Below are 16,989 nucleotides of genomic sequence, written 5' to 3'. Positions count from 1 at the left end.
CCCATATTAATTAATTTAGTTATTGTATTTCTAGCCCAACTGTTTCAAGGAGCTTGGTGACAAGGAGCTTTATGACTTAGTGGGGATTTGAACCCTGGTCTCCTGGGTCCTAGTCCAACACTCTAACCTCTACACCACCCAAGCAACACCACAGCTTCCACTACAGCCGCTTAGGTAAATATAGACACGGAATGATGTTCTATGCAAATGTTATTGGTCCAGGCTGGGATCCTGTAGCCAGCTGGCTGCACTAGCTGAGGGATGATGGGATTTGTAGTCCCAAATGCCTGGATTCCTGAGGGCACCAGGCTAGGGAAGGCTGGATTAGATAGGCAGACACATGTATGAAGTATTCAGAGGTTATTTCTCCCCCACTATTACAGGAGCCCTCCCAAAGTTCTGAAACTGAAGAGATCTGAGGAGGGGAAACGACAAGAGCCTCGCTGTCGGTTCACTTCCAAAATGATTTCCAAAAGGAATTAAGTAGTTTAGGCAGAGAAATACCTTTTGGAACCAAGTGGTAAAGAACGTTGTGACGTCATTTTATTTTTTTTGCAGGGGGGAAGAGGAAAGGAAGAAGAAATACAGAAATTGTTTTGTTGAAATGGGTTTCAGCTAAATAACACACCTAGCATATACTCCTCCTCTTCCTCCTCTAGAATCAATGAACTTCCTCTCTTGCCAGCACGGTCACTGATGTTTTAGAATTAAGAAAGCCACTCACTCTACTCTAGGGCTGTAACTTTTAAAAAGTGCTCTTTATTTTCCTACCTTTGCTAGCTGACCATTCAAACGAGCTGATCATATTGAACAGAATTTCTATCTGAATGCTCACTCTGGGAGCCTCATTTCAGCTACAATAAATAAATAAATAATAAAACCCTGAAATCATATTTTAATCATCTATTTACTGGAGATTCCCACCCCTCCCCCCCAAAAAAACCTGGTCATGTCACATGACCAGGTTTTTTTGGGGGGGAGGGGTGGGACATGTCACAACTCAGCACTGGTCATAGTGGAAGTGCTTGCTGCTGATTCAAGAATGCTAGCTTTCGGTTTTCAACATACATTTAAAAAGCACTCGATATCAGAAACTGCGTATCTATATAATATATTTCCAGTTACAGATAGGCAGCCGTGTTGGTCTGCCATAGTCAAAACAAAAAAAAATCCTTCCAGTAGCACCTTAAAGACCAACTAAGTTAGTTCTTGGTATGAGCTTTCGTGTGCATGCACACTTCTTCAGATACACAGTGTGTATCTGAAGAAGTGTGCATGCACACGAAAGCTCATACCAAGAACTAACTTAGTTGGTCTTTAAGGTGCTACTGGAAGGAATTTTTTTATATATATATATATAATATATACATATGCATATATTGACAATAGCTATGTTTTGCCAAGTGCCGGAAACAAAACCAGAAAAAAAAAACCTGAAGCGTAAACAGCTTAATAAGATATTGGGGTGAGGGAGAGGGACAGCTCAGGCTTCAGTCAAACGAAAAGCTATTTAATGCTCCGAAACTAAAACTGCAGTTTCAAACATCCACAGCAGCAGTGACTTCTGTTATGACTTTGACTGCTGAAGCTCAAGAACCGATCAGCGTTTTTTTTGTTTTTTTTATGACTTAGCATTTTGCTGTTACATCTGAAATGAGCCAAAGTGCCACCATTGCCACTACTCAAAAGGCGCTTTTGGTTTTTGCGGCACTCCAAGAAACCTGCCAAACCTGTTTCCCCAGAGTCTACAGTGGCATGGGTGCTCACACTGCAAGCTGCTCTGGCTCCCATTAGCTCTTGTTTCCAGCCAGAGAGAAAACACGTAGAAGGAGCTGTTATAGAAGAGAAGAAGAGTTTGGATTTGATATCCCGTTTTATCGCTACCTGAAGGAGTCTCAAAGTGGCTAACATTTTTCTTTCCCTTCCTCCCCCACAGCAAACACTCTGTGAAGTGAGTGGGGCTGAGAGACTTCAGAGAAGTGTGACCAACCCAAGGTCACCCAGCAGCTGCATGTGGAGGAGCGGGGAAGCGAACCCAGTTCACCAGATTATGAATCTACTGTTCTTAACCACTACACCACATTGGCTCTCTATACCATTTGGGCTGCTCCCCTGCCCATTATCCAAGAAGACTGTGTGTTCTAGAAAGAGCAGAGTATCAACAGGTTTCCCTGCCTTTTGGCCGCCTTCCCTCCATAGGCGCCTGTCAGAGCTGCCCAAGGTCCCAGCTCACAGAGGACCAACGCCAGTTCTTGTTATATACAAAAGTCTTTATTAAGGTTCAGTTTCGATTCCAAAGCCGCGGCGCGCAGCTCTACGTCTCAACCCTAGATCGCTGAAGCTCCGTCTGAATCTCCTCCCCCCAGACACCAGTTCAAGACCCTAGCCTTGCTCCACCTCTTCCTTTGCTCCTTTCTCCTCTGGGTCCTTCTGCCCGCCGGGGTGTTGCCCTTTCTGGACTCTTCTGATGCTGAAGAGTCTCTGGATTCTTCCCCCTCCCTCCGGCGTGCTTTAGGACCTGGCTCCCAATCCTCGCTCCCAGATGTCCCGCGCGCCTGTGTATTTGAACTTGGCGCGCGCGCCCAGCCGGCAACTTTCCTCCTGACCGTTACGCTGCTTCTGTCACTGCTTCCCCCTTCGGGGGGGCTCGCTGGATCTTACTTCACCTCTATTTCCTCACTCAGCGACAGGGGCGTGGTCAGCCCTGCCTCATCTTCTCTTTCCCCTGGAGTGGAAACCGGTCCTGACATCTGGGACTCTTCCCCCCCGCTATGCTCTGGTGGGGAAATTGGTCCCGATCTCCAGCTGCTGCTTTGGGAGTCACCGCTGGCTCCTTGCTCCTGGTGCCTCCCTCCCGGGAACCCCCTTGCCCTGGCTATGGGTGCCCCCTTCTGTGATTCTTCCGACTCACTGGACAGACTCATGGAATCTCTTGCCCCACTGTCTTCCTCACCTACACTGCCCTCGGATTGTTCCCCTTCACTCTCCGCTTCCTCCTTCTCCTGTGCCTCCACTCCTGAACCCCTGACAGCGCCCTACAGGAATGAAAAACCACTGCGCCAAATGATCCAGAAAGTTAGACCTGCCTCTTGCCCCCATCCAAAACACACCACAAGCTTCTTTAAAAACCATACAGTGTGATGGCAGGTATTTTGTCTTGCAAGCTGAAAGCAAGGGGTAAGTAGTTCGCCATGCTCGATTTGCTAGAATGGCAATAAGCAGATATCCAGGGTGAAAGGGCCAGGATTTTAATTTGATAGGTGGAAGTCTTATCTTTGCATTTCACTCAGGATCATCATTTGAAATCAACGATTAACTAGCACAGCCTTTGTGTTTGGATGGGCTAGGTGCCATTTGCAATGCACATCTAAAGCACTGTGAGATCACTGTCACAGTCATGGCCTTCCCTAAAGAATCCTGGGAACTATAGTTTGATTTGGGTGCTGAAAGTTGTCAGGAGGCTCCTGCTCCTCTCTAGGGTTGCCAGATCAGGAGCAACCTAGACCCTGAAATTCCAGGGCCCACACCTGAGACCTAGGAATGGCGCTTGGTGATGTCATGGGGGCAGGTCCTGGAGATGGAGGTTAATTGGAAGAGGGGAGCAGAGGAGGGCAACCTCCTCAGAGTGCAGCCAGCTCCTGCCAGGCTGAAGCCTACAAGCTGCATGCAAAGTCTTCTTAGTGATTTTTAAAATTGTTATTAGATACTCTTGCTTATTAGATACTCTTGCCCACCTGAAAATTCAGGCCTTCCACCAGCCACCTGGAAGGGTCGAAGCAAACCTGGAGACTTCAGGTAGCTGTGCCCCTGAAGGACCAGGTGCGCAGTCTGGGAGTCATTTTGGACTCAGAACTGTGCATGTCAATTCTGTGTCCAAAGTAGCTGTCTACCAGCTCCATCTGGTACGCTGGCTTAGACCCTACCTGCCCACAAACTGTCTTGCCTGTTTTTCGCTGGCTAGGTTCAATCCTAATCCTTCTAAGGATTTGCCCATGGGATGCCCACCTGGTGGAAACTCTAGCTCACATGGCCCTTAAATGTAAACTGTATGATGATCTCCGCCAACAATTTCTAGACCATCTATGTATTCCAATATGGAAACCAGAGACGGAGGTTATATGCTTCTTATTACAGGGGAGAGACCAGGAGCTCACTAAGACAGTAGCTAAGTTCCTCTATTTGATTTTTTTTGTCGCCAAAGTACGCTACAGGATCCTGCCCTTGCTGGAGACCCACAGAGATGAAATAGATTGCTTGCCTCTTCTTCCCTTTGGCAAATGACTGTACTGTTGAAATGGCGACGAGCACAATTCAAAGTGTTGGTGCTGACCTTTAAAGCCCTACATGGCCTTGGCCCAGTATACTTGAAGAAGTATCTCCACCCCCATCACTCAGCCCAGACACTGAGGTTCTCCTCCAAGGGCTTTCTGGTGGTTCCCTCACTGCGAGAAGCAAAATTACAGGGAACCAGGCAGAAGGCCTTCTTGGTAGTGGCACCCTCCCTGTGGAACGCCCTCCCATCAGATGTCAAGGAGATAAAGAACTATATAACTTTGAGAAGACATCTGAAGGCAGTCCTGTTTAGGGAAGTTTTTAATGTCTGATGTTTCACTATATGTTTTATACATGCTGTTAGCTGCCCAGAGTTGCTGGGGCAACCCAGCCATGTGGGCAGGGTATAAAATTATCATTATGAATTATTGTCAGGTAAGACCTGGAGGCCTGGGAACCCTATTCCCCTAATGCACAATGTGTTCACAACCCTTACAACAGCTGCAAGTTGGCATCATTAATTATTACATCCCAAGATAACAAGGAAAGTTTGATTACTCGCCAGCATGGAACCACTTCTAAAAGTGCCAGTTCCTCAGGCCAATGCACTCAAGTGGGTAATCTGGTCCCGCCTTGAATCTGGCTTGGTAACCAATCAGAGATTTTCGAGAATATTGTTGCGTGTTATACTTGGGGTGCTTTGCTGTAGTGTTCTGGTTTTTCTTTTTAAATGCAACCATTTATCAATTCAAATGATAAATCATCAGAACTTTCTCCTGTGATACACTTAACACCACTCTCACTGCCCAACTGGCTCCCAAAGGTTCATCACAGCAGCAGAGACACAAGATGACATGGGGAAGAGAAGTGGATTCCATGGAGCCAGATCATACCTGGTCATTCACAGGACACACAGCTAGGTTTTGTTCTTCGCTGGAGCAAGCCACCCGGATGTACTTCAGCCAGTTCCCGTTTCCTGTCTGGTTGGCATCGACGCAGAATTTCTCAGTGCCCAGGTCATCGCCAATCTGAAAGAGAAAGCAGTGTTAAACAACCAAATTGGAAGACCATAAGCCTGGGGTTTGGTAGCACGTCAAAGTGCAAGTAGATAAATAGGTACTGCTCCAGCAGGAAGGTAAACAGCATTTCTGTGTGCTGCTCTGGTTCGCCAGAAGTGGCTTCGTCATGCTGGCCACATGACCCAGAAGCTGTACGCCGGCTCCATCGGCCAATAAAGCGAGATGAGCACTGCAACCCCAGAGTCGGCCACGACTGGACCTAATGGTCAGGGGTCCCTTTACCTTTACCTTTAAGCCAGGGGTTGGGAACAGCTTTTCAGCTGGAGGGCCACATTCCTTTCAAAGCAATCTCCAGAGGGCCACATGGCACCAAGGGCAGAAGTGGGAAGAACAACCGTGGCAAAAATTTACCTTTGTGCAGCAGTTTGCTTTGTACACATACCCACACATGGATCCCCTCTCTATTCTCCATCCATGTAAGCATGGGGCATTATCAAGAGTTCAGGGACACATTCAAATGCTCAAGGAGAATCTGAAGCAGTGCTAGTGAGGGCTGTGGACTGGGGAGAGTTCTGAGGGCCAAATGGAGGGGGTTGAGGGCTGCATTGGGCCCCAGAGCCGGAGGCTCCCTACCCCTGCTGTAAGTCTTTAAGTAAAGACATAAGCAGGTTGGGAGGGAGAAAAGCAGCCCAACATTTATTGGCCAGGTCAAATTGGTCTGGAAAAATAAGTTGCGTCTTGGAACTCACAACCTCTCTTGGCCTTTCTTCCTTTGTGCAAGCTGAGAAAGTGCATAGTTCCTTCCTACAGTGACATCCACAATTTTGATTCCTCTGGCAAGGGAGCCATGCTGCCATAACCATACCAAAGGCCATAGCTCCATGGTAGAGCATCTGCCTTGAATGTAATGGCTCCAGAGTTCAATCCCTGGCATCTCCAGGTAGGGCTCAGAGAGGGCTCTCTCCCTGGAAACCCTGGAGAGCTGCTGCCAGCCAGGATAGACAATACTGAGCCAGATGGACCGACGACATGTTTCTATACTGTGGGCTGCATCCCTGAATCAAGCAATTTATGCCCGAGTTTTACCCTATAACCCTTCACACAGAAGGGCTTATGTGGAAAAAAAATGAATAAGCCATCACAGTGGTACCTCGGGTTACATATGCTTCAGGTTACATACGCTTCAGGTTACAGACTCCGCTAACCCAGAAATAGTTACCTCGGGTTAAGAACTTTGCTTCAGGAGGAGAACCGAAATACTGCTCTGGTGGCGCGGCGGCAGCAGGAGGCCCCATTAGCTAAAGTGGTGCTTCAGGTTAAGAACAGCTTCAGGTTAAGAACAGACCTCCGGAATGAATTAAGTACTTAACCCGAGGTACCACTGTAGCTGGGTTGCTTATGAAAACCAGCCCCTTGAACAAAGTGTGGCGTTTGCTTCCTAGGATGGGTCATAAGGAAAGGGTTAAAATAGGTGTGATGTGATTGGCCAGTGAGAATGCAAGGGGGGAATAAAAGTTGAGGTTTGGGAGTTCAGAGTTGAGGTTTGGGAGTTGAAGAAGGAAGAGGGAGGAATAGGCAGTGGGTTGGTAGAGTTGTATTGTGAGACAGTGAGAGGAATTGTTAGGTGGAGTCAGATAGATAGTTGGAATAATCAGTTTGGAGTTGTTATAAACTAAGAATAAGAAACTGACAAGAGAAAAATTAACTGAAAACATAAGCTTGTTCCTGCATTTAAAAATAAACTTGATTATTTGTTTATGTTAACAACTGACTGGACTCCGTGTGTCCCTGTGAGATATGGGGTGCTGGCAGCGGAAAAAGCAATCGCAGTGGTGGCACAGGGTCAATAGACCGTCAAACGTCTGGGGGCCCTGTGTGTGATCGCTACAAATAGTATTTCTGGGCATACACAGAGTGACTTTAACCTTGCTACACATTTGAGTTTGAGGTCAAAGGGTGTGACTTTTGGGCAGAGATGGATCCAGATTCCTCTTCCCCTTTTTAAAGTACATTGAAAGAGAGAATGGGGTTGATTAAAAGGCAGCATGCTTCATTGTCAATCTAAGCAACCTTCCCCAACCTGGTGCCCTCCAGATACTATTAAACTCCACTGGCCCATGCTGACAGTGCCAATCACCTGGGATTGTGGGAGATGGAGTCCAGCAACATTTGGAGGGCACCAGGTTGCAGAAGACTGGGCAAAGGCAAGTTATCTCAGCTGAAGCCTAAGAACAGAAGCCCAGTTCCGATTTACAGAAGCACTGATGACAGACATGCTCACAGATACTTAGAAGATACAAATGTGCAAGTGTGGGAAATAAAATGATGGCGGTGACCTTTTAAAAATTCGCAGTTGTTTTCTGTTTCTCTCTCTTTCTCTTCTCAAAGAGCCTCTACTTTCTTCACACAGGAAAGCTAGCAAGTTATGTGAGAGTATCTGCAGACAGGTAGCAAAGATTTTTCACACACACCCTCTTCTTTCTTTCTTTTTCGCAGAGGCAAGTGAGTGTTCTCAAGAGCTTGGGTACTTCCCCAGTGTGATTACTGCAATGTGGTTCAGAGTTGTGAGTACGGTTAAGGAACTGCAGCTGGGATAGGACATGACTCCCAGGCCATTGGCTGGGGTTTGGTGCATGGTGGTTAGGGCATCACTGTTGTAAACCTGGGAGCTTGTGCAAGAGCAGGAATGCTTGAAATTGGGACCCAGACAGGTCTGGCCTGGATCCCTTTGTTAGACAAACACAGGTGATGTATTGCCTGGGGTGCTAAATACATAGCCACAATTGCTTTCACAGTGGATGCTCGGGTTGCAAACGTGATCTGTGTGGGATGCACGTCCGCAACCCGCCGTGTCCGCAACCCGCAGCGGCATGTCTGCGCACACATGGGTTGCGATTCGGTGCTTCTGTGCATGTGCAAAGTGCAATTTAGCACTTCTGTGCATGCGAGACCGCCCAAACCCGGAAGTAACCCGTTCCGGTACTTACGGGGTTTGGCGGTACGCAACCTGAAAAAATGCAACCAGAAGCATCTGCAACCCGAGGTATGAGTGTATTGGGTTTTTTTTTGGGGGGGGGGGGATAAAGATGCTGTAATCCAGGCTGGTTGCAGTTTTAAGGAGGAGGTGAGTAACACAGAGAACTAAGCATTGAGCTCTGAATGCATTTTAGGGTACCAGCCATCGCCCTAGAGACCTGACATAGCAGCAACTATGCCTTTTGGAGTACTTATTGTGTAGGCACACAACTTAAGTGCTCTAAAAGGCAGCCTGTTACTCCACACCCCACCTGTATATTTGTAAATAAACACAACTACTACAAAATGCCAGGGATCTCCTTCCTAAGGAAATCAAAGTTTTGTAAGTGTTGGGTCTTCAAAACTTTTCACTACTCTAAGAAGTGGAGCAGGCTTAACAGTACTAACTTGGACTGTTACTGGGATGTTCTGGGCTCCATTCAAGGTGTGGAAGTGTTAATCTTCAAAGCCTCCTAGTTTGAGAGGTGTCTGGTTTTTTTTATGAATGATGAATACAAAGTGCAATTAGCCGAATGTGGAAAAACCCATTGCATGCAACAATGATTTGCACACCTTGCAAAAGTGATTTGGACCTTTGGCAAGCAGAAAATGACATCTCTGCTTTTGCAGATAAGTATCTCCCAAACCCGCAAAGCTAGTGAATGGGAAAGGGGGAGGGCAGGGGACAGGGGTGTCCAGAAGAACCTCGGACAAGATGGTCACGCCACTTCTGTTTAAAAGTCTCCAATGAAGGAGACCCCACCACCTGCCGAAGGAGTCCTTCCCACTTTCGAAGAGCTCTTACAGTCAGAAAGTTCTTCCTAACGTTCAGTCAGAATCGCCTTCCTTGCAATGGGAACTCATCAGCTTGGGCTCCACCCCCTGGGGCAGCAGAAAGCAAACTTGCTCCATCTTCCATGTGACAGCCCTTCAAATATTTGAAGATGGCTAAGTCTTACCCAAGGGACGCGGGTGGTGCTGTGGGTTAAACCACAGAGCCTAGGACTTGCCGATCAGAAGGTCGGCAGTTCGAATCCCTACAATGGGGTGAGCTCCCGTTGCTCAGTCCCTGCTCTTGCCAACCTAGCAGTTCAAAAGCACGTCAAAGTGCAAGTAGATAAATAGGTACCACTCTGGTGGGAAGGTAAATGGCGTTTCTGTGTGCTGCTCTGGTTCGCCAGAAGCGGCATAGTCATGTTGGTCACATGACCCGAAAGCTGTACGCCGGCTCCCTTGGCCAATAAAGCAAGATGAGCGCTGCAACCCCAGAGTCTGCCACGACTGGACCTAATGGTCAGGGGTCCCTTTACCTTTACTTAAGTCTTACCCAGAATTGATTTGTAGAAATGGACAGGCCTTAGTTCATCATGTCCGTTCATTTCAGTGTGACTACTCAGGGTAGGATTGATATTGGGTACAACCCAATGGGTCTCCTCTGAGTCTACCTTGATACTAACCACGGTGTTTTCAAAAAAACAACAACACATCTTCCGCTTGGGTTATTTCTGTATTATCAAAGCCTCCTGTGTGGACCCAGATAGGGAAACTGGGGAGGTGATGAAAGGGAAGGCAGCTGTCTGTGTGGAGCTGGGGGAGGGAAAGGATTCTACCCCTTGACAAGAGGTGACAATGCAATGCTTTGCTGGCTGTCTCTGCATTTCTTCACTCATCACTTTTGTCTGGGCTCAACTCTGTCCACCTCACGCCCCCCCCAGCCCCCACCTCCAGGCATGTTGTTTTGATCGCCTCACTCTTCTGCATCATTCCTTAGGCCGGCCATTTCTGCTTTCTCATGTTCAGTTATCTTATGGGACGGAGGCGTGGAATTCGCTGGCATGGGACGTAGAGATGGCCTTTGGTTTACATAGGGTTGTAGCCAATGCTAGTCCTACTTGCAGAAGGCCCAGTGTGTTATATGAGGACCTAGGAGACCAGGAATCAAATCCCTAGGACCTAGCAGACCAGGACTTGAAGCTCATGGGGTCGCCCTGGCCAGTCACTGCCTCTCAGCATAATTACCTCACAGGTGTTGTTGTGAGGATAAAAATGAGGAGCAGGAGAAGAATTAAGTATGCCCCCTTAAGCTCCCTGGAGGAAAGGCGGGATGTAAATAAATAGAATAGAATTTTATTATTACGGTCACAGATCAGTTCCGGGTCACTTACAATATCAGGAAAATCATAAAACACAAAAGGAATACATTGTATTGCAATTGTGTATAACAGAGACAATTCAGATATAGCGGCAGTTAAAACAATATATTAAATCTTGATCACTAAAATATAACCTAAAATTGTCATTTAAAACCTTAATCATTTTGGTAGTACAACTTGTTCCCAAAGTTTTATGGCAGTCGCACAGAATTTGGCAACCCACAGGCACACAGAATTTGGCAGGATGTAAATGTAATAAAGAAAGAAATAGATTCGAATTAACGGCTATGGCTCACGTACGTCCATTAACTTCAGTGGGTCTACTTTGAGTAGGACCTGGATACAGCCAGTCTCTTTTAAAGGGAAAGGGAGCGTTGTGGTGGGATAGGTTCTTCAACCATGACAGTGAAATGGGACCTTCCATGAAAGGCTGGTTCCTTCATGCACTGCATGTGGGCTACCCAAAGGTTCACCACTGAGGGAGTCAAGATTAGATGGAGCCTTGGTTCATTAGATGATGCAGGGCCCTTCTTACGTTCTTAGTTCAAAGCCTTGGGTTGCTTTAAAAGAGGATGGGGCAAACTGATGGATGGTAAGCCTATCAATAGCTCCTCGCTACAATGGCTGTGTTGAGAACATAAGAAGAACCTGCTGGATCAGGCCAATGGCCCATCTACTCCAACATCCTGTTCTCACAGTGGCCAACCATATGCATTTGGAGAGCCTGGAAGCAGGATCTGAGCACAAGAGCACCCCCCCTCCTCTGGTTTCCAGCAATGGGCATTGAGAAGCATTGCTGCCTCTGATCATGGAGGGACAGCAAAGTCATAGTACAGTGGTACCTCTGGTTATGTACTTAATTCGTTCCGGAGGTCCATTCTTAACCTGAAACCGTTCTTAACCTGAGGTACCACTTTAGCTAATGGGGCCTCCTGCTGCTGCTGCGCCATCGGCGCACGATTTCTGTTCTCATCCTGAGGTAAAGTTCTTTTTTAAAAAATAAATAAATATCATTTTTATTAAATTTTTACTTTAACAATCCAATCAAATCACATTAAATATTCCAAATTATATATATATATATATATACATATCAAATAACCCAAATATTCTGCCAAATTATTATTTTTTTAATAGGACTTCCCATGCTTCAAGTTCGGAGGGTTCTGATCATCTGAGGTAAAGTTCTTAACTCGAGGGACTACTTGTGGGTTAGCGAAGTCTGTAACCCAAAGCGTTTGTAACCCGAGGTACCACTATAGCTAGTAGCCATCAATAGCCTTTCCCCCCATGAATTTGTCTAATCGCCATTCAAGTCGGTAGCCATCATTGCCTCTTGTAGGAGCAAGTTCCATAGCTGAAGTGTGCTTTGCATGAAAAAGAACTTTCTGTTATCTGTCCTGCTGTGGGAGGCACTACGGATACCAGTCACCACACCAGGAATAAGTAGAATAATAGAATTGTAGCGTCTAGTCCAACCCGCCCCCCTGCAATGCAGGAATATGCAGCTGTCCCATACGGGGATCGAACCGGCAACCTTGCCGTTGTCAGCACCATGTTCTGACCAACTGAGCCAAGTAGGGAGAGCACGGTTGCACTCAAGGCCTGCTTGCTAGTGTTCCACATCAAATGTATTACCTGTTATTATAGGACTAAATCATGTGCATCAGAATAAAGGAAAGCAATCCATAAATACAGGAACAAAATTTAAGTATCCAACAGCTGAATAAAATGGAGGCATAGGGTGTGTGTACATGATGCACCACTGATGACATTGCTCACCTGGGGGGGGGGCGCGGACCCTTTGATCTAAGGCCAGCCCTGGAAATGGGTGTGGATTTGAGCAGCGGCACAAAGCGGCAGCCCTCTCCACCCACCCAAAAAAGCTTGCCGGGTCCTCCTTGCCGGTTTATAGTCCCATGTCAGCAAACCTCACAAGTGCTCCGGCAGTTGAAATGAGAAAACATTGGTCTGAGATCCGGTGTGGGTTTTCACTTTTTAAATGTGCTACCATTAAACTGCAGGAGTTCACAGGGCAAAGGGTTGCAGAGCGAACCACAGAGCTGACCACAACTTTACACGTTTGAAGCAGAGAGTTCTGTGTTTTGAAATTGCCAGCAGAGGGAGAGGAATAAACTGCGCCCTCCCAGAGCAGCTACTGAGAGCAGCAAGGAGAGTGGGGTTTTAGTAAAGCAGGAAATTATGTTCAGCGAGGCAACAAAAGTGCTACAATTGTGGAAAGCCGTGTCCTCATAACCTTTAATGATTATTGTTATTTTGCAAGATTATTGCCATCGCCTCCTTTTTTTTCCTGCCAGCAAACACATCTTCTGCTTTTTTCAGAAGGTGCAAAGAAAGAAAGCTTCTGAGTATTATTTGCACCACAAGTTGGAGAACCTGTGGCCCTCCAGATATTGTTGGATGCCAGCTCCCATCAGCTCCAGCTACAAATGGATGAATATTGTTATTGTATTTTAGTTAGGTTATTGTATATTGGTGTTTTGTTGGGAAATCCAGCCAGATGGGCAGGGCATAAATAAATTATTATTATTATTATTATTATTATTATTATTATTATTATTATTAGTCCCTTTTGGGTTCCCTTTGGCCCTCATTTTTCTCCTTCTCCTCTACGACCCCGGGTCAGACCTGACCCAGGAGTGGAGCTGTGGCCAGCTAGCGGTGTTGGGCCATCACGCAAGGAAGCTGTCTCCATAACTCCCTCGCTCGCTGGAGCCGGGTTCCAATGAGGGAGCCTGTCGCTGGGGCGTCTTGCCACGCGCCCCCTCAAAAAAATGCACCTGGGGCCACAGACCCCCAGTGCCCCCCCCACTATGCCACTGACTGGTCCAAGGTCATCCCAGCAAGTGGGGATTTGAACCCTGGTCTCCCAGGTCAAAGTCCAGCACCCTAACCACTACACCGCACTGGCTCTCTTATTGAGAAGGACTGCCAGGGTCTTGCCCTGTGTCTTGTCTAGCTGCAAACATTACCACCACCCAGCAAACCCTGCTGTGACTGGGGCACTGATCCTGCAAGCATGCAGAAGGCAACCATACTGTGGGGACGACGACAGTGGGGAAGTCCTTGGTGGTCCTTCACAACACTAATAATAAACCCCATAAAGTGCTGCTAAATCCAGGCAAAATAAATTCGCCTTCTGGGTTTCCCTTCCTCTGCCCATTGGGTCGCTTGTCCCCTGCCTTACAAACTCTCCTCTCAACTTCATACAAAGTCCCCATTGTCAATGGACAGTCGTCTTAAGAAGGCCTTTGCTGAATCTGAGCGTGCAATAGGATGTCAGGCTTACATTCCAATAAATAAATCAAACACACTTAAGACCCGTAAGACACCCCAATCACCTTCTTATTTTATTTTTAACCCTATGCCAAGCTAAGTTTTTATTGGATACACTCAACTGATCCTACAGTACGGTAATGGGTCTCTCTCTCTCTCTCTCTCCTCCCCAGCCCCCCCCCAATTTTATGGACAAAAGACCTTTTCTTGTCTTCAAGGGCTGACAAGTTTATCCAAATATTCTCGGCTTAGTACTAGCCCCTTTCTGAATTGATCAGCTCAGTAAAAGGACACTTTGTACCTTTTAAAAAAACCCACACACACACATGAGGGAGACCAGCAAAGGGCAGTTGGTAGGGGGTGAGGAATGTGCTTAAACCGAAGGATGGTGTCAGACGGACAGAACTGGGGTATAACCACTCATCTCTTCCACTTTTCAAACTACTTGGGTAACCCACAGGAGGAGCAAATGGTATAATCAACAGTTCCCCTCCCAGCAAAACTCCCTTTCACCTTTCAGGTTGGCACACTGCAGGTGTGGCCATTAAGTGTCAAATATATACAGTGGTACCTTGGGTTACAAACACTTTGGGTTACAAACTCCACTAACTCAGAAGTACTACCTCGGGTTGAGAACTTTGCCCGAGGATGGGAATGGAAATCGCGTGCTGGCAGCATGGCGGCAGCAGGAGGCCCCATTAACGAAAGCGCGCCTCAGGTTAAGAACGGTTTCGGGTTAAGAACAGACCTCCGGAATGAATTAAGTTCATAACCCGAGGTACCACTGTATATATATTCTGGGATGAGAATTCTAGCCCTGCCTTCTTCTTAGAGACGTACAAATGTATTAGTTTCAGTTTCTCATTGCTCCAGTCCTAACTTTAGTTCTGCGCTTCTGCGCATCAGGTTTTTCTTTTGAAGTCCTAATCAAAATTGATCATCAATTTTAGTGCGCATTACTCCTAAGCTACATGTTTTTGTATGCCGAACATACCCGTTCTTGCAAGCACTCCTCTTCCCCCAAAGGAAAGCATTTTTGCATGTGATTTCCACGTACGTGCCCATTTTTTAGGCTCACTTTCTCCTAATATACAGTACAAGCGCATGTTATGTGCAGTTAACTTGCGCGGTGTCAACCACACGCAGTTGAAGGCGGGCTGGTTGAATCTGTGCGCACTAAACCCAAGCCAGGCTGACAGCTTAAAAGCTCTTTGTGCACTGAGTCCACTCACACGAGCGTCCCAGAGCCCTGTGAGATCTCACGTGAGCATCTCAGAGCCAGAGTGCTGAGCAGGCCTTACCCCAAGCTCAAGGCAGAGAGGTCCCCTTGGGTTACCCAGTGTGCAAACAATGTGTAAGCTTTTTCCCCTGCTTGCTGGGCAAGGCCTACTTGCTGCTTGAGCACTGGGAGTATGTGGGTTTCTCTCTCTCTCCCCCTCCCCATTAGCCGTGAAGGTGCCTCTGAGGGTTTGGGTAACCACAATTTTCATGTATACATGGAACCCTTGGAACAGAATGCCCATGTAAGATACAATAGTACTGTACACATGTTTTGTACGCAGTCTTTGGAGAACTGCATTGCAAAATTTGGAGACCTGAGAAATCTTATTGGCTTCCCTGGAAGTTCTTCAGATGCTTCCCCCAAGCAGGAACTTGCGTCATTTTGCTGTAGGGAAGCAAAAGCAACTCAGTATTTCCCCCCAGCTTTCTCCCAAGCATGGAGAGTCACTCCACCAGTCTCAGAACCCCAAGGCAGTCCTGCCTAGACTAGCAGCCAACCAGTAGCCAACCAGATGACTATGGGAAGCCTGTAAAAAGGACATAAGGGCAACCGTTCTCTCCTCTCATGTAGTTCCCAGCAACTGGTCCTTCCGATACAGGAGAAAGGATATAATCATCAATTACAAGTAGCCATTGATAGCCTTATCCTCCATGAATTTGTCAAATCCTCTCTTAAAACCTATCCAAGCTGGTGGCCATCACGACTTTCCGGGTGTGTGTGAATTCCATAATTTACCTATGTGTTGGGTGCAGAAATATTTCTTTTTCTCCATTCTAAATCTTCCAGTCTTCAGCTCCATTGTATGCCCCCAGATTCTAGTATTGTGAGAGAGGGGGAGAAACTTCTCTCTCAGACCTTCCAAGTGTCCCTATTTTCTAGGGACAGTCCTGGATTTAGAAAAGCTGTCCCAGTTTCTGATTTGATCCCAGAATGTCCAGCTTTTTCTTAGGATGTCCCTATTTTCATTGGAGAACTGTTGGAGGGTATGGAGTTATGCGACTTCTGAGCCAAGGAGGTAAATAACTATACAACCTTCAGAAGACATCTGAAGGCAGCCCTGTATAGGGAAGTTTTTTTTAAAAAAAAATGTTTAATATTTTATTATGTTTTTATGTATGTTGGAAGCTACCCTGAGTGGCTGGGGCAACCCATTTAGATGGGTGAAGTATAAATAAAATTATTATTATTATTATTATTGAATAGGACGTCCCTATTTTCATCTGTGAAATGTTGGAGAGCATGCTCTCTGTCCATGTTCCACACACCACACATAATTTCATATACTTCTACCATGTCCTCCTACTGCCATTCCAGGGATGCGGGTGGTGCTGTGGTCTAAATCACTGAGCCTCTTGGACTTGTTGATCAGAAGGTTGGCAGTTCAAATGCCCATGATGCGGTGAGTTCTGTCTCAGCTCCTGCCAACCTAGCAATTCGAAAGCACACTAGTGCAAGTAAATCAATAGATACCACTGCAGCAGGAAGGTAAACAGCATTTCTGTGCACTCAGGTTTCCATCACGGTGTTCCGTTGCACCAGAAGCGGTTTAGTCATGCTGGCCACTTGACCCGGAAAGCTGTCTGTGGACGGCCTGAATGCAAGATGAGCACTGCAACCCCATAGTCACCTTTGACTTAACCATCCAGGGGTCCTTTACCTTTTTTTACCTTTACCTTACTCCCATTCCCCTGCAAACAAAAAAACCCCTAAACGCACCAATGTCGAAACCTTTCTGTTCTTCCTGCCTTAAGAAATATGGCAAATGGCTTTTCTTTTCAAGAAGAAATTGAACCTGCTTCATACCAAATCTATGCGTCAGCAGGTAAATACCCATAAATCTCCCTGCCTCTGCCTTATAAGAATGGTTGCTAGGTAACTGGAACCAGGCCGGCCTCTCCTCCAGTACGTGTGCTGCCTGTCAGGGTCGGTCAACAGCATGAGTTGTTGGCAA

General features: G+C 46.7%; 1 protein-coding gene across 5 annotated transcripts in view; it reads right to left on the bottom strand.

Annotated features, from left to right (window-relative positions):
- Positions 1 to 16,989, bottom strand: part of PRDM16 (PR/SET domain 16) — a 438,483-nt gene that overhangs the window by 53,828 nt on the left and 367,666 nt on the right. For all 5 annotated transcript variants that reach the window (XM_081923468.1, XM_081923469.1, XM_081923471.1 and 2 more), the window contains exon 4: positions 5,166 to 5,300. In XM_081923468.1, coding sequence (XP_081779594.1) covers positions 5,166 to 5,300 — 135 coding nt within the window. The remainder of the gene's footprint in view (positions 1 to 5,165; positions 5,301 to 16,989) is intronic.

The sequence above is a fragment of the Podarcis melisellensis genome, assembly GCF_964234715.1.
Source record: "Podarcis melisellensis genome assembly, chromosome: 8".
Lineage (NCBI taxonomy): Eukaryota > Metazoa > Chordata > Lepidosauria > Squamata > Lacertidae > Podarcis > Podarcis melisellensis.
The sequence above is the reverse complement of the archived record's forward strand: the minus strand, read 5'-3'. Positions and strand labels throughout refer to the sequence as shown.